Consider the following 18426-nt stretch of genomic DNA (forward strand, 5'->3'; position numbering starts at 1 on the left):
CAAACGACGTAATCAACGGAAAATTCGACGCTGGCCCGACGTCCATACTTAACATTGGCTGCGCCTCATATAGCAGGGGTAACTTTACGCCGGAAAAAGCCTTGCGTAAACTGCGTATCTGTACTGCGACGGCCGGGCGTACGTTCGTGAATAGGCGTATCTAGCCGATTTACATATTCTAGGCGTAAATCAGCGTACACGCCCCCTAGCGGCCAGTGTAAATATGCAGTTAAGATACGACGGCGTAGGAGACTTACGCCAGTCGTATCTTAGTCAAATCTATGTGGAACTGATTCTAAGAATCAGACGCATAGATACGACGCCGCACACTCAGAGATACGACGGCGTACCTGGAGATACGCCGTCGTATCTCCAACCTGAATCTGGCCCTTGATTTTCTGGGCTTTTACCATCAGGAGAGGTCTACGACATGGCAAGAAGGGGAATGCTGAGGAATTGACACTCCTGAAGAAGTCAAATTTGCTAGCAGCTTCAGAGGCCCATTGCAAGTGAATAGCATTTTGCATACTTGATTTTCTGGGCTTTTACCGGCAGGAGGGGGCTATAAACACGGCAAGAGGGGAATGCTGAGGAATTGACACTCCTGAAGAAGTCACATTTGCTAGCGGGCCCATTGCAAGTGAATAGAGAATTGTATATGGAATGGAAAAACGCTGAAAGTAAGCATTTTGCATACTTGATTTGCTGGGCTTTTACCGGCAGGAGAGGTCTCCGACATGGCAAGAGGGGGAATGCTGAGGAATTGACACTCCTGAAGAAGTCAAATTTGCTAGCAGCTTCAGAGGCCCATTGCAAGTGAATAGCATTTTGCATACTTGATTTTCTGGGCTTTTACCGGCAGGAGGGGAATGCTGAGGAATTGATACTCCTGAAGAAGTCAAATTTGCTAGCAGCTTCAGAGGTCCATTGCAAGTGAATAGCATTTTGCATACTTGATTTTCTGGGCTTTTACCGGCAGGGGGGGGCTATAAACATGGCAAGAGGGGAATGCTGAGGAATTGACACTTCTGAAGAAGTCACATTTGCTTGCGGGCCCATTGCAAGTGAATAGAGAATTGTATATGTAATGGAAAAACGCTGAAAGTAAGCATTTTGCATACTTGATTTGCTGGGCTTTTACCGGCAGGAGGGTGCAATAAACACGGCAAGAGGGGAATGCTGAGGAATTGACACTCCTGAAGAAGTCACATTTGCTAGCGGGCCCATTGCAAGTGAATAGAGAATTGTATATGTAATGGAAAAACGCTGAAAGTAAGCATTTTGCATACTTGATTTGCTGGGCTTTTACCGGCAGGAGTGGGCTATAAACACGGCAAGAGGGGAATGCTGAGGAATTGACACTCCTGAAGAAGTCACATTTGCTAGCGGGCCCATTGCAAGTGAATAGAGAATTGTATATGGAATGGAAAAACGCTGAAAGTAAGCATTTTGCATACTTGATTTGCTGGGCTTTTACCGGCAGGAGAGGTCTCCGACATGGCAAGAGGGGGAATGCTGAGGAATTGACACTCCTGAAGAAGTCAAATTTGCTAGCAGCTTCAGAGGCCCATTGCAAGTGAATAGCATTTTGCATACTTGATTTTCTGGGCTTTTACCGGCAGGAGGGGAATGCTGAGGAATTGACACTCCTGAAGAAGTCACATTTGCTAGTCACATTCCATATGGAATGGAAAAACGCTGAAAGTAAGCATTTTGCATACTTGATTTGCTGGGCTTTTACCATCAGGAGAGGTCTACGACATGGCAAGAGGGGGAATGCTGAGGAATTGACACTTCTGAAGAAGTCAAATTTGCTAGCAGCTTGAGAGGTCCATTGCAAGTGAATAGCAGTTTGTAAACTTGATTTTCTGGGCTTTTACCGGCAGGGGGGGGCTATAAACATGGCAAGAGGGGAATGCTGAGGAATTGACACTTCTGAAGAAGTCACATTTGCTTGCGGGCCCATTGCAAGTGAATAGAGAATTGTATATGTAATGGAAAAACGCTGAAAGTAAGCATTTTGCATACTTGATTTGCTGGGCTTTTACCGGCAGGAGGGTGCAATAAACACAGCAAGAGGGGAATGCTGAGGAATTGACACTCCTGAAGAAGTCACATTTGCTAGCGGGCCCATTGCAAGTGAATAGAGAATTGTATATGTAATGGAAAAACGCTGAAAGTAAGCATTTTGCATACTTGATTTGCTGGGCTTTTACCGGCAGGAGTGGGCTATAAACACGGCAAGAGGGGAATGCTGAGGAATTGACACTCCTGAAGAAGTCACATTTGCTTGCGGGCCCATTGCAAGTGACTAGAGAATTGTATATGGAATGGAAAAAACGCTGAAAGTAAGCATTTTGCATACTTGATTTGCTGGGCTTTTACCGGCAGGAGAGGTCTCCGACATGGCAAGAGGGGGAATGCTGAGGAATTGACACTCCTGAAGAAGTCAAATTTGCTAGCAGCTTCAGAGGCCCATTGCAAGTGAATAGCATTTTGCATACTTGATTTTCTGGGCTTTTACCGGCAGGAGGGGAATGCTGAGGAATTGACACTCCTGAAGAAGTCACATTTGCTAGTCACATTCCATATGGAATGGAAAAACGCTGAAAGTAAGCATTTTGCATACTTGATTTGCTGGGCTTTTACCATCAGGAGAGGTCTACGACATGGCAAGAGGGGGAATGCTGAGGAATTGACACTTCTGAAGAAGTCAAATTTGCTAGCAGCTTGAGAGGTCCATTGCAAGTGAATAGCAGTTTGTAAACTTGATTTTCTGGGCTTTTACCGGCAGGGGGGGGCTATAAACATGGCAAGAGGGGAATGCTGAGGAATTGACACTTCTGAAGAAGTCACATTTGCTTGCGGGCCCATTGCAAGTGAATAGAGAATTGTATATGTAATGGAAAAACGCTGAAAGTAAGCATTTTGCATACTTGATTTGCTGGGCTTTTACCGGCAGGAGGGTGCAATAAACACAGCAAGAGGGGAATGCTGAGGAATTGACACTCCTGAAGAAGTCACATTTGCTTGCGGGCCCATTGCAAGTGACTAGAGAATTGTATATGGAATGGAAAAACGCTGAAAGTAAGCATTTTGCATACTTGATTTGCTGGGCTTTTACCGGCAGGAGAGGTCTATGTCATGGCAAGAGGGGAATGCTGAGGAATTAACACTCCTGAAGAAGTCAAATTTGCTAGCAGGTTCAGAGGCGCATTGCAAGTGAATAGCATTTTGCCGGCAAAATTCTAAAGGGTTCCCTTAAACATTGCAGTCAAGAAACAATTAGGTAATGTACTAATCAAGCATTAATCCAAAGCTGAAATGCAAATTTTGGGTGCACGGACTCTATGTAATGCCGTACCTCGCGTGTGCTGGAAGAAGGCAGGACAAACCCTTCCACAGACAATCCATGGCACTGAAAAACAAAAAACACAAAAAAAAAAACATTTGAGAGACTCTGGCTTCTCCGTGACTCTTCTTGTAAGGTAAAGAACATGTATAAAACCCTCACCTTCTGCAAAATTGCCCAGACTTTCTGGTAGAAGCCAATTGGTACTCTGTTCAAAGCCCCATCCAGTCTTCTTCTGCGGAGCCACTGCCCTTGTCGGGTGTCGGAGGCGCCATCGTCATCGGATGAGGTGTAAAGGTCACCAGAAGAAGAAAGAGCATCGCCTGGCCTCTGAGGAAGGAAAGCAGATGGTAGATCAGGAAAATAAAAGCAATTTCACCATAACTGTACTTTTGTGTAGTCCCCCTTCAACTAGTCTTTCCTGATCCTCGGTGAGCTTAGTCACCACTAAGGGATCTCCCATCAAGCTTTTCTTCTGCACATTCTGGTGGGATCTCCATTCATTCTGATGGAGATGCCATCTGTTTATCATCCCAAAGGTAGACAGACTCTTGGTTGAAAAGAATGGAGATTCTGCACACAGTCTGGCCAAGAAAAGGTTGCATCAGCAGCTGTGCAGCTGTTACGGTACCCCCTGGCAGATGACAGGGGCTCACCCGAGGCATGGAGTAACAACTTAAAAACCATAATGGACACCAGCCACCATGTTAGGCTGTGATTTACAGAATCTCACCATCAAGTACTTTGCTGGGCAGAAGGGCTAAGGTGTGCACACTGATCACAAAGAGATAGGCAAGAAAGTAGTCGGGTTCAGGCAGGCAAGAGAGAAGTCATGTCCAGGCAGAGGTCTTGGCAGGCAGCAGGCATGAGAGTAGTCATGTCCAGGCAGAGGTGAAAGCAAGCAGCAGCCAAGAAAATAGTCGGGTTGAGGCAGGCAGTAGGCAAGAGAGTAGTCAAGTCTGGGCAGAGGTCTTGGCAGGTGGCAGGCAAGAGCAGTCAGGTCCAGGCAGAGGTTGAGGTGGGCAAGAGAGTAGTCAGGTAGAAGCAGGCAGCAGGCACAAGAGTAGTTTTGTATAGGCAGAGGTCTTGTCAGGCAGCAGGTAAGAGAATAGTCAGGTCCAGGCAGAGGTTAAAGCAGGCAAGAGAGTAGTCAGGTAGAGGTAGGCAGTAGGCAAGAGAGTAGTCAAGTCTAGGCAGAGGTCTTGGCAGGTGGCAGGCAAAAATAGACAGGTCCAGGCAGAGGTCAAAGCATGTGGCAGGCAAGAGAGATATCAAGTCCAGGCAAAAATCAAGAGAGTAGTCAGGTCCAGGCAGAGGTTTTGGCAGGCAGCAGGCAAAAGTAGTCAGAGCCAGGCAGAGGTTGTGGCAGGCAAGAGAGGAGTCAGGTCTAGGCAGAGGTTGAGGCAGGCAGCAGGTAAACAGGTAAAAAAAATAGTCAGGTCCAGGAAGAGGTTAAAGCAGGCAAGAGAGTAGTCAAGTTGAGGCAGGCAGCAGGCAAGAGAGTAGTTTTGTCTAGGCAGAGGTCTTGGCAGGCAAGAAAGTAGCCAGGCAGAGGTTAAATCAGGCAAGAGAGAGTAGTCAGGTAAAGGCAGGAAGTAGGCAAGAGAGTAATCAAGTCTAGGCAGAGGTCTTGGCAGGGAAAAGTAGTCAGGTCCAGGCAGAGGTTGAAGCAGGCAAAAGAGAGTAGTCAGGTCCAGGCAGAGGTTAAAGCAGGCAGCAGGCAAGAGAGTAGTCAGGTCGAGGCAGGCAGTAGACAAGATAGTAGTCAAGTTTAGGCAGAGGCCTTAGCAGGAGGCAGGCAAGAGTAGTCAGGTCCAGGCAGAGGTTAAGGCAGGCAAGAGAGAGGTCAAGTCCAGGCAGAGGTCGAGGCAAGTGGCAGGCAAGAAAGAAATCAGGTCCAAGCAGAAGGCAAGAGAGTAGTCAGGTAAAGCAATCCAGGTAAGCAACACACAGGCAACAGCAGATTCAGTACTAAAGCAGTCTAGTTTTAGGGTAGATAATCATCCAATTAGACCAATTATAGTTTAAAAAAACAACAACATTAAATACTCCCAATACTTACCTAAATCCTTGGTCATGTGACACGACAGGTCACAAGTTTTCTCTTTTCTGAAGTGCAGAGTGCGAGCGTCCACCTTCAAGAGCCTATGTCACTGCCTGTGACATGGCTACCTCCTATGGGCCATCATCAGCAGGTTCTTGAAGATTTCTGCATCGCTATGACATAATGGAAAGGGGGTGGCAACAAGACCAGTCAGTGCCAGTGAACTACGTCATAGAACCACTGGTCTTCACTCTGGAAAGAGGTGCTGGCGAGGGTCATGCGACGGCAGACTCAGGTGAAGTTATAACGGTGATTGGTGGGAGGAAGGGGTTGAAGATGGTGGGACATGTTAGAGAGAAAGTGGTAACAAGATTAGTCAGTGTCGTGGATGAACTGCAGTAGTGAATCAATGGTCTTAATTCCATTCTGGAAACCGATGCAAGCGAGGGGAAGGTGGCAGCAGACACGAGCAAGGGCGGTCATGGAAAGGGGGGCGGCAGGCAGGCGTAGAGGATGGAGTGATGACATCATGAAGAGAAGAGGACAACAAGACTGGTCAGTGTCATGGATTAACTGCTGCAGTAAATCATTGGTCCTGCAGCCAAGGGTCACATGATGATGGACTGAGGTGTGCAACATTGGGGAAGAGTGGGAATTAGGGGCAGAGACTGGCATGATGACATCATGAAGAGAAGGTGGCAACAAGACTGGTCAGTGGATTGGATAAACTGCTGCAGTGAATCATTGGCCTTTTCTCTGGGAGGAGTTGCGGGCAGGAATCAGGTGTGCATTATTGGCAGATTGTGGGAGGAAGGGGTCTTCGTTCCAGGTAGAGGTGCCAAAAAGGGTAATTTCATCCAGATACATTTATTCCACTTTTTCAGACTGCTGGAACATTGAATTTGAGTTTTGTCTCAGACGGTTGTAGACTGTTGCCGGGCAGTCTGAGGTGGGATCCCTGATTAATCAAAGCATTGTCTGGGTGGGCAGTGACATGAGTCACCTAAGCTTGTCTAGGTGACTAGTAGTTAATTAGCTTACTGTATAATTAGATGTATTTACGTTTACGTTAGCTGTTCATTAGATGTACTGATATTACTGTTTACAGTTTGTATAGTTTAGGATAATGTGATCAAGGTCTTACCCGATTTTGTGCAGTAGATATTTTGTGTGAGTTTACAATAAAGTCAGTTCCAGTTTGCACCTAAGCTAGTGTTGTCTAGGTATTGGGTGAAATTCTCAGCTATAATACCTGGTGCCTGGTTCCAGCGTGGAGGAAGATGTATCTTGATGGAGGCACCAAGGATGGGTACCAAGCGGTCCATCTCACACACAACATTGGTAAATGATGGAAAAAAGGGGTAGATGATATCACCATGCAGACAAAACCATGGAAAGAAGGCAACAAGAAGACCGGTCAATGTTGTAAATGAACTGCAGTGGTAAAACAGCCCAGGCACGAGTCAAGATGGAGGCTCAGGTGCATAAACTTGGTGGATGGTGGGGCTACGGGTAAAGGATGTTGTGATGACATCATAGAGAGACGGTGACAACAAGACTGGTCAATGTGATAGATAATCTGCTGCTGTGAATCATTGGTCTTCACTTTGGGAAGGGTTGCAGACAAGGGTCACCTGATGGGGGACTTAGGTGCGTAACATTGGTAAATGGGGGAAGGAATGGGTAAAAGATGGAGTTATATCACTATGCAGAAAAGGTGACAACAAAACTGGTAAGTGTCATGGATGAATTGCTGCAGTGAATCGGTGGTCTTCACCACAGGAAAAAGTGCGGGAAAGGGTCAAGTGCTGGCGGACTCTGGTGCATAACATCGGTGAACGGTGGAAGGAAGGTGGTAGGGGATGGTGTAATGATATATGAAAAAGATGACAACAAGACTGGAAAGTACCATAGATAAACTGCAGTGGTGACTCACTGGTCTTCATTTTAGGGCAAGGGCCAGGTGACAGGGCTCTCATGTGCGTAAAATTGGTGAAAAATGGAAGGAAGGGGTAGGGATGGCGTGATGACATCATAGAGAAAAGTTGACAACAAGACTGGTCAACGACAGAGAGAAAGTGCTGTGGTGAATCATTGGTCTTCACTTTGAGAGGGGTTGCAGACAAGGATCACCTGATGGGGGACAGAACATTGGTAAACAGTGGAAAGAAGAGGTGGACGATGGCGTGATATCACCATGAACAAAAGAGGACAACCAAACCGCTAAGTGTCATGGATGAATTCTTGCAGGGAATTATTAGTCTTCATTCCAGGAAGAGGTGCGGGCAAGGGTCAGGTGTTGGAAGACTCAGGTGCGTAACACTGGTGAATGGTGGAACAAAGGGATAGGGGGTGGCGTGATGACATCATGGGAAGAAGGTAACACCAAGGCTGGAAAGTGCCATAAACAAACAACAGCGGTGAATCGTTGGTCTTCACTTTGGGAAGAGGTGCAGGCAAGAGTCACGTGACAGTGGACATTCAGGAGCGATGTGTGGAAAGGGGATGGGATGGGGGTTAACTTTGCCACGAGGTGGCCAAAGAGAACTACAAAACAAACATAATATCAAATATAAAACACATACGACATATATCCACACACTATACAAAGGATCAAACTAAGATCATATTTAAATGGTGGGGAAGAGGGCGCTAGTGTAAAAAATACCTGAAATAGGTGGAAAAAATTATATTGGAAATTGTATTAAACACTCGGATGGACATAGAAATCATACATAAATTGTATCTCTAATAAACTGTGTACAGTGATTGATCATGCAAAAACCATAACCATAAGATCATATTTACCAATGAGGTGGCTGATAAGGCATCCACATCCTGAATAGAGAAACATAAACTAGCATGAAAGTGATCTGGCAGTAGCTTTGTTTATAAACGAATAAATGTTAAACAATGGGTAAGCACACTCGATCTAAGAAATTAGAGTGGCGTAAGCCAAGAGTTATTTCTAGTCTTCGCAGTCTTGTCTTTATCAATTAATTCAAGTCATTACCTTCAACTAAAAGGCAAAAATAAGATAAAAAAGTCCCAGCGTAATTTATTATATTTAAAATTATCATGACATGCAGGGTGGCCAATTAATAGATTAATGCTGTTATTACATTATTCGTGTGAGTGGTTTGGACATTGTAAAGCTGAAAAAAAATTATTAATTACAAAATGATCTGGTGCGTTTATTGTCAAAGCTTCTAGCAAAAGCCATTGTCGTTATGAAGTTGGGGTGCTCACATTTTTTTTATATTTTTCCCAGGCATACCACTTTGATGTCTATTTATAAAAAAATCACAGAGCTTTTCCGCCTGTGAAATCGCTTGTACATCTGCTCTTCTCGAATGGGGACAAAATCCAATATTAGGCTATATTATTTTTTTTCTCTGGGTCGAATAATTTTCAAATTGTAAAAATAGAGAGAGATTTATTTTATATATATATATATATATATATATATATATATATATATATATATATATATATATATATATATATATTTTTTTTTAATATATATATTTGTATATGGAGTGATTTTTATTTTTATATAAAACAAAAAAAAAAAAAAACTGGTTTTGGTTTTTATTTTTATATATAAAAAAAAAAAAAGTGGTTTTGGAAAATACTGCATTATGGCTACTTGATAACAAAGCATAAGAAAATAAAAATGTACAGTAATACCTTGGATTACGAGCATAATTTGCTCCAGAAGAATGCTTGTAATCCAAAGCACTCGCATATCAAAGCGTGTTTTCCTATAGGAAATAATGGAAACTCAGATAATTCATTCCACAGCCACTGCTGATCTATGCAGTACTGTATGTGGCCAGAGGTGCGGGAGGGGGGTGTATGCAGGACTGCTTATGAGCAGACGTGCAGGGTCGAATAATTTTAAAATCATAAAAATAGTGATTTTTTTTTTTTTTTATCAATTCATTTTTTATATTATATAAAAATGGAGCGGTTTTTTTTTTCATAATTTTTTTTAAATAAAAATGTACAGTAATAGCTTGGATTACAAGCATAATTAGTTCCAGAAGAATGCTTGTAATCCAAAGCACTCGCAAATCAAAGCGAGTTTCCCCATAGGAAATAATTTAAACTCAAAGTTGTTCCACAGCCACTGCTGATCTATGCAGTACTGTATGTGGCCAGAGGTGCGGGGTCGAATAATTTTCAAATCGTAAAAAGAATGATTTTTTTTTTATATTTGTTTTTATAATATATATATATACATACACACACACTGCCAGTGTATGCAGTACTGCATGTGGCCACCGGTGTAGGGTCCAAAAAAATTCAAATTTTAAAAATAGAGTGATTATTATTTTTTTTAATAATTTTTTATAATTTTCAAATTGTAAAAATAGAGTGATTTTTTTTTATATATATTGCCCAGGCATACCACTTTTATGTCTGTGTCTATTAAAAAAAAAATCACAGAGCTTTTCCGCCTGTGAAATCGCTTGTACATCTGCTCTATATTTTTTTTCTCTGGGTCGAATAATTTTCAAATCGTAAAAATAGAGAGAGATGTATTTTTTATATATTTTAACAAAATGTAGTGATTATATATATTATATATATATATATATAAAACTGTGGTTTTGGAAAATACTGCATTATGGCTACTAGATAACAAGCATAAGTGGAAAAAAATGTGCAGTAATACCTTGGAAACAGATAATTTGTTCCACAGCCACTGCTGATCTATGCAGTACTGTATGTGGCCAGAGGTGGGGGGGGCGCTGCAGACACTCCGAGACCGAATGTTTCCTAGAGTCTCCGGGCGCCCCCCGCACCTCTGGCCACATGCGGTACTGCACACCCCAGCGGCCTGAAACCTGCTTGTCTTGCGAGACAACGCTCGCAAAGCGAGTCAGGATTTAAAAAAATAAAAATAGCTTGTATTGCGAAACGCTTGTAAACCTCAAACCTCGTTACTTGCAATCCGAAATTATATTTGCTATGATTGTCAGCTCCATCTAGTGGTCATAATATAGGGGATTGCAGAAAGCTAAATGGCGAAAGGCTGAGATCGAGTCCTGGCTGCCTGAATGCGGAAGAGGTAGCCGGGTTGCAGTTCGGCTTTAAATCAGCCCAACCTAAACAGTCATAAAAATCATTCAAGAGTTGATAACAGTGACCAGTGCAAGTGTCAACCGACCCAATACTAAAACAAGTGGAAATAAAAAATAATTTCTACAGGGGACCATAAAGATTAAATATATACAATATACTTCCAGCGCCAATGAGTGACCTTTATATTATATATCTCTATAGACTGTATACTGTGCACCAAGGAAACCCACAATGTGAACACCCCATGCAGTGACTGAGCAAAGCATGAATGGACTCCGCAGTGATAGGAAATGAAAAGTGCTCATTGGTTCACCTGGCCTTCCGCAGCCAGAGACTGCCTACGTCTATCCAGCTGGAAAAAAGAGAGTTAATGATATATGTTACGTAGACAACATTCCAAAACCAATCGCCATTATACTTATTATTTCAACACTTTAAATCCTCTAAATCAGGGTTTGACAAATTTGCTTGGAATCTAGGAGCCTGCTAAAAAAAGTTAGGAGCCAGAAAAGGCGCCCCGTCCCGACGAGCTTGCGCGCAGAAGCGAACACATACGTGAGCAGCGCCCGCATATGTAAACGGTGTTCAAACCACACATGTGAGGTATCGCCGCGATTGGTAGAGCGAGAGAAATAATTCTAGCCCTAGACCTCCTCTGTAACTCAAAACATGCAACCTGTAGATTTTTTTTAAATGTTGCCTATGAAGATTTTAAAGGGTAAAAGTTTGTCGCCAATCCACGAGCGGACGTAATTTTGAAGCGTGACATGTTGAGTATCAATTTACTTGGCATAACATTATCTTTCACAATATAAAAAAAATGGGGATAACTTTACTGTTGTCTTATTTTTTAATTAAAAAGTGTAATTTTTTCCCAAAAAAGTGCGCTTGTAAGACCGCTGCGCAAATACTGCGTGACAGAAAGTATTGCAACGATCGACATTTTATTCTCCAGGGTGTTAGGATAAAAAATATATATAATGTTTGGGGTTTCTAATTAGAGGGAAGGAGATGGCAGTGAAAATAGTAAAAAATTACATTAGAATTGCTGCTTAACTTGTAATACCAACGGCTCACCACCAGATGGCGCCAGCTCACTTTTTTTTTTGCGCCCACCTTCCAAGCCAAATCGCCAGGACACTATTTCTAGACCGGGATTTGTCGAGCCCTACTCTAAATTGTGACGAGAAAAAGTATTCACCCCCTTGAAATTTTCCTCATTTTGTTACAACTAAAAAACGTAAATGTATTTTATTGGGTTTTTATGTGATAGACCAACACAAAGTGTCACATAATTGTGAAGTGGAAGGAAAATAATAAATGGTTTTCATTTTTTTTTTTTACATTCAGCCCCCTTTACTCTGATACCCCCAATTAAAATCTAGTGGAACCAATTACCTTCAGAAGTCACCTAATTAGTAAATAGAGTCCACCTGTGTGTAATTTAAAGGGGTTGTAAAGGTTTGTTTTGTATTTTCTATAAAGGTTTTTTTAGGCTAGTGCATTGTTGGTTCACTTTTTCCTTCCATTTCCCTTCTAAATGTTTTTTTTCTTTGTCTGAATTTCTCACTTCCTGTTCCTCCTCAGTAAGCTGTTCTAAACGACTTTCCACCGCTCAGATGATGGTGGAAAGCTTACTGAGGAGAAACAGGAAGTGAGAAATTCAAACACAGAAAAAAACATTTAGAAGGGAAATGGAAGGAAAAGGTAAGTGAACCAACAATGCAGTAACTTAAAGGAACCAATTTAGAAAATAAAAGACGAACCTTAACAACCCCTTTAACCTCCGTATAAATACAGCTGTTCTGTGAAGCCCTCAGAGGTTTGTTAGAGCAGAGGTCATCATCCCTGTCCTCAGGACCAGGGTTTGCAACATAACTGAAATACAAGACAGGCGATATCATTTGCAGCTCAGTGATTGCAGTATTCTAGTCTGCATCTCCCCAAGGTAATAATACATAAAACCTGGCCTGTTAGTGGGCCCTGAGGACAGGGTTGATTACCACTGTGTTAGAGAACCTCAGTGAACAAACAGCATCATGAAGGCCAAGGAACACACCAGACAGGTCAGGGGAAAAGTTGTGGAGAAGTATAAAGCAGGGTTATGTTTAGGCATGTGCATTTCGTTTTGTTCTGAATCGAAATTCGGACAAATTTTTCATTATTCGGATGCATACGAATTCCCGAATTGTAATATAACGAATTTAACCGAATCCGAACGAACGTTTGCGAATCGAAAACCCGCAGACGAAATTCGATCGAATTAAAAAAAAAGGAATTATATTCGACTCGAATTAGAAAACAAATTCTATTCATCGCATTCTAAAACAATTCGTTTCGAAAACAAATTCGAATGAAAATTGAAAGCAAATTTGAGTGAAAATCTAAAAAATATAAATCGATTTCTAAAAATAAATAAATAAAATAGAATATAAAATAAAATAATTAAACAATAGAATGAAAATCAAAGACTAGTAAAGAACAGAATGGAATTTAATAGAATGTAATCAAATACAATAGAATATGACCTGGCTTCTTCTATCTATCTTCCATTTTCTGAAATTCGAAATTCATATAGAATGAACTCAAATTCGAATAGAAAAATATTAGAATAGAGCAGAATAATAAAATATATATATATATATATATTTTATTATTCTGCTCTATTCTAATATTTTTCTATTCGAATTTGAGTTCATTCTATATGAATTTCGAATTTCAGAAAATGGAAGATAGATAGAAGAAGCCAGGTCATATTCTATTGTATTTGATTACATTCTATTAAATTCCATTCTGTTCTTTACTAGTCTTTGATTTTCATTCTATTGTTTTATTATTTTATTTTATATTCTATTTTATTGTATTCTTTTTTAGAAATTGATTTATATTTTTTAGACTTTGATTCAAATTTGCTTTCAATTTTCATTCGAATTTTTTTTCTAATAGAATTTGTTTTCGAATCCGGTCGAAAAATTTTCGAATCCGACCGGATTTTTCGAAATTCGCTCGAAAACGAACGAATTATCGAATCCGGTCGAAATATTTTTGAAATTCGTCGGGATTTTTCGAAATTCGGTTGAAAACGAACGAATTCCGAAAACGAATTTAACACATGTAACGAATCTAACTTAACGAAATTAATTAAATAACGAATTAAAAAAAAAAAAAAATTTTTTTTCCCTTTTGCACATGCCTAGTTATGTTATAAAAAAATTCTCTAGCTTTGAACATCTCACGGAGCTCTGTTCAATCCATCATCGGAAAATGGAAAGAGTATGGCACAACTGCAAACCTACCAAGACATGGCCGTCCACCTAAACTGACCGGGCCGGGCAAGGAGAGCATTCATCAGAGAAGCAGCCAAGAGGCCCATGGTAACTCTGGAGGAGCTGCAGAGATCCACAGCTCAGGGGGGAGAATCTGTCCACAGGACAACTATTAGTCGTGCTCTCCACAAATCTGACCTTTATGGAAGAGTGACAAGAAGAAAGACATTGGAGAAAGAAAGACATAAGAAGTCCTGTTTGCAGTTTGTGAGAAGCCATGTGGGGGAGGGGACACAGCAAACATGTGGAAGAAGGTGCTCTGGTCACATGAGACCAAAATTAAACTTTTTAGCTTAAAAGCAAAACACTATGTGTGGTGGAAAACTAACACTGCACATCACCCTGAACACACCATCCCCACCGTGAAACATGGTGGTGGCAGCATCATGTGGTGGGGATGCTTTTCTTCAGCAGGGACAGGGAAGCTGGTCAGAGTTGATGGGAAGATGGATGGAGACAAATACAGGACAATCTTAGAAGAAAACCAGTCAGAGTCTGCAAAAGACCTGAGACTGGTGCGGAGGTTCACCTTCCAGCAGGACAACGACCCTAAACATACAGCCAGAGCTACAATGGAATGGTTTAGATCAGGGGTGCCCAACCTTTTGAAGCGCGAGGGCCACTGAAGCGACTTGGTAACTATATTGCGGGCCACAATGAGCAGAACAGGTGGGTGACAGGTCTGTGCCATGCTGTATATGCAGAATGGACATGGACACAGCCCACGCTACTCTATGGGCCCTCCAATTCAATCTGTCCAGATGGAAGGGAACAGATCCTTCTGTTTTTTTTTTTTTGTTGCAGATTTGGATTGGAGATGAGCGGGGGGTATATGGACATAGAGGTGAATGGAGGGTCCGATTAGGTCAGACCAATCATGTGAAAGGGGTCTAAGGCTGCTATCACACTGATGTGCCATGTGCACCTGTGGCTTTCCTGCAGGTTAGCTGTACTTTTCCATAGAACTCCATTATATCCTGCAGGTGTGGTGCACTTTCTGAAAATGCACCAAATTTGCCGGTAATAACAAAAAAGTCTGTGCTGCGGGAGGGTAGGGTGCCCTTCTCCCGCTGCCGAAACCGGTGATCTCACGGCGAATACGCTGCAGAGACCACCATTATCGTTTACAGCACCGCCGCCTGAATAGATTGATGCCTCGGTTGTGGCAGCTGCTGCCGTTACCGAGATATCCCTCTTCGAAAATAAAAAAACGTATATAGTCGTGCGGCAGGGCTTAAAGCGGGAGTTCACCCGAAAAACAATTTTTAACATTAGATTGAGGCTCGTTTTGTGAAGGGAAATCGGGTGTTTTTTTTAAAATCGAAGCAGTACTTACCGTTTGAGAGCGTGATCTTTTCCGCCGCTTCCGGGTATGGTCTTCGGGAGTGGGCATTCCTATTTGATTGACAGTCTTCCGACGGTCGCATACATCACGTCACGAGTAGCCGAAAGAAGCCGAACGTCGGTGCGGCTCTATACGGTGCCTGCGCACCGACGTTCGGCTACTTTCGCAAAATCGTGACGCGATAGATGCGACCGTCGGAAGCCTGTCGAAAGCCTGTCAATCAAATAGGAACGCCCAGTCCCGCAAGCGGCGGAGAAGATCTCTCTCTAAAACGGTAAGTACTGCTTCGATTTAAAAAAAAAAAAAACACCCGATTCCCCTTGACAAAACGAGCCTCGATCTAAGGTTAAAAATTACGTTTTTGGGTGAACCTCCACTTTAAGTGGTTAAGAAAATAAAGAAATATAAAAATATTGAACACAGTTTAATCATAGCCATAGGTATATACACACAGCCTATTGTTGACAATGAAACACTGTAGTCACATACAAAATTTGTATCATATTTCAACATGTTTCGCCGTAGCGGCTTCTTCAGGAAAGTCTATACCTACTAAACGAGCTTTAATGGCCTTTCCTGAAGAAGGCGCTACGGCAAAACATGTTGAAATATTTGGATGTGATACAAATTTGTATGCGACTACAGTGTTTCATTGTCAACAATAGGCTGTGTGTATAGACCTATGGCTACGATTAAACAGTATTCAATACTTTTATATTTCTTTCCTAATAAATATTTTTGGAGATTTTTATGTCAACGCTGAGTAAATTTATATATGATGCACCTTTAAAGTCTCACATCTCCAACAAAACGTCTCCATGTACTGGGAATCATCATACGAATGTCCGTTCCAAGACCTACTAGACGTTTAGATACATCACCGATGCTTTGAATCAATTGTTCCCTTACCACTTTGATGTCACTTTTAAGACGTGTGATTCCGGCTCTCTCACTCTTTGTTGCTCCTACGGCTCCCAGGTCGCGAATAGAAATAGCCGGACTGGCCATCGTGTCCATGGACCGCACTGTGTGGAATAGGAAACACCATTGTTCTTTTTATTAGAATTTATTGGAGATTTTTCGAATTTGGTTACTATCTTTCTAAAACCGTCCTTCTCAACCATGGATCCATGGGTTTCTGCTCCATAGGGCAAGGGGGGGCAATTGACCCCCCCTGGAATCGAGAAGGTGTTGAAGAGTGAAGACACCCCTCCGCGACTGAAGCAGTGACAGTGCCGCGGTGACAGGCAGGTTAGAACAGGGAGAGAGAGAGGCGAGCTGCTGGCCGTAGCGTTGCAGGGGGGGGTGGTCTGGTGCGGGGTGACATCACTGCACCTGACCAACCATCCCCTTCTCTCGCAGCCGCGGGCTGTCTGAGCAGTCCCGGGCCGGATGTCACACAGGCACAGCGAGCAGAGTGAAGCCGACTCCCCCTCCAGTGTTTATGCGTACGCAGTGGGAGGGTCCGTCTGTGCTGAAGGGAGGGGGTATGTGCTGAAGGGAGGGTCTGTTTAGATTGGGGGAGGGGGCCATCTGTGCTGAAGGGGGGTCTACATTCTCTAGACTATATTTATATGGGCATGGAAGCTGAATTATCTCAAGAGCTATTTTATCGGTAAAGCGCTGCTAAAAAGCAGCGCTTTACTAGCGTTTTAGCTGCGCTATTTCGGCCGCTTGCGGACGCCCATGCATGGATCCCTAGGTTTCCTCCAGGGTTGGCTAGGGGTTCCTTAATTTGTGGCCAACTGTCCTCCCATCTGATGGTGCCTGCATAGTTCCAGGTCCAATGCCAATTGACAGAGCCAGCGGCAAGGACATAATTCTAGCCGCCCCTCTAATGGTAGCATCCTTCAGACCTGCCACCACGAAAATAAGGGGCATTTTCCCAATAACCCCTGGTGGACTAATCTTATTAGGGGTTTCCCAAGAGTTGAAAATTATTTCAAGGGTTCCTCTGGGGTAAAACAAAAGTTTGAGAAAGCCCGTCCTAAAAGAATGTTCTGCTCATGTTCCTGTGTTACAAAGGTAGAAGGTCAGTCAACGAGCAATTAACCACTTAAGGACCGCCTCCTACAGATATACGTGGGCAGAATGGCGCGGCTGGGCACAAGCACGTACCTGTACGTCCTCTTTAAGTGCCCAGCCGTGGGTCGCGGGCGTGCGCCCCTGTCCGAAGCTCCGTGGCCGCGGGACCCGCGGACCCGATCGCCGCTGGAGTCCCACGATCGGTCCCCGGAGCTGAAGAACGGGGAGAGCCGTGTGTAAACACAGCTTCCCCGTTCTCACAGTGGCAGCTTCATTGATCGTCTGTTCCCTGATATAGGGAAACACGATCAATGACGTCACAGGTTCAGCCCCGCCCCCCTACAGTTAGAAAAACATATGAGGTCACACAAACACTAGGGGGCGCTGTAGGGGTTAACTCCTAAACTGCACTGTAATTTTCACAGTAAACAATGCATTTTTATAGCATTTTTTGCTGTGAAAATGCAAATGGTCCCAAAAATGTGTCAAAATTGTCCGAAGTGTCCGACATAATGTCGCAGTCACGAAAAAAATCGCTGATCGCCGCCATTAGTAGTAAAGAATATATAAAAATGCAATAAAACTATCTCCTATTTTGTAAACGCTATAAATTTTGCGCAAATCAATTGATAAACGCTTATTGCGATTTTTTTTTACCAAAAATAGGTAGAAGAATACGTATCGGCCTAAACTGAAGGAAAAAAAAAAGTTTTTTTTATATATTTTTGGGGGATATTTATTATAGCAAAAAATAAAAAATATTTTTTTTTTTCAAAATTGTCGCTCTATTTTTGTTTATAGCGCAAAAAATAAAAACCGCAGAGGTAATCAAATATCACCAAAAGAAAGCTCCATTTGTGAGGGGGAAAAAGGACGCCAATTTTGTTTGGGAGCCACGTCGCACGACCGCGGAATTGTCAGTTAAAGCAATGCAGTGCAGAATCGCAAAAACTGTCCGGGTCCTTTACCTGCATAACGGTCCGGGTCTTAAGTGGTTAAAGTGGATGTAAAGCCTCTCTCATCCTTTCTAAACTACTGCCATAGTGCTGATCTATAAGGATATAGATGCCTCCTGCATGTATCCTCACCTGTCAAATGTCTCCCCTCTGTCTGTTATAAGACCCGAAAAACTGCAGATTCTGTGGGTGGGTCTGTTGTCTGGAGCTCAGTGGGTGGAGTCGTGATGTCAGAAGACTCCCCACCCACCTCTACACTCCCCTTGTCAACATGCATTTTACCTTGT

The 18426-nt window shown here is 42.7% G+C and overlaps 1 protein-coding gene across 4 annotated transcripts in view; it reads right to left on the reverse strand.

The window, feature by feature from the left end:
* Positions 1 to 18426, reverse strand: part of PHKA1 (phosphorylase kinase regulatory subunit alpha 1) — a 105773-nt gene that overhangs the window by 5816 nt on the left and 81531 nt on the right. For 2 of the 4 annotated variants that reach the window (XM_040322820.1, XM_040322818.1), the window contains exons 28-32: positions 16068 to 16183; positions 10801 to 10839; positions 8205 to 8234; positions 3515 to 3682; positions 3365 to 3418 (exon numbers count right to left, since the gene is read on the reverse strand). In XM_040322820.1, the coding sequence (XP_040178754.1) occupies positions 3365 to 3418; positions 3515 to 3682; positions 8205 to 8234; positions 10801 to 10839; positions 16068 to 16183 (407 nt within the window). The remainder of the gene's footprint in view (positions 1 to 3364; positions 3419 to 3514; positions 3683 to 8204; positions 8235 to 10800; positions 10840 to 16067; positions 16184 to 18426) is intronic. The other 2 variants (XM_040322819.1, XM_040322821.1) reach the window with 1 other exon arrangement.

Source organism: Rana temporaria, chromosome 9 (genome assembly GCF_905171775.1).
Source record: "Rana temporaria chromosome 9, aRanTem1.1, whole genome shotgun sequence".
In the NCBI taxonomy this organism is placed as follows: domain Eukaryota; kingdom Metazoa; phylum Chordata; class Amphibia; order Anura; family Ranidae; genus Rana; species Rana temporaria.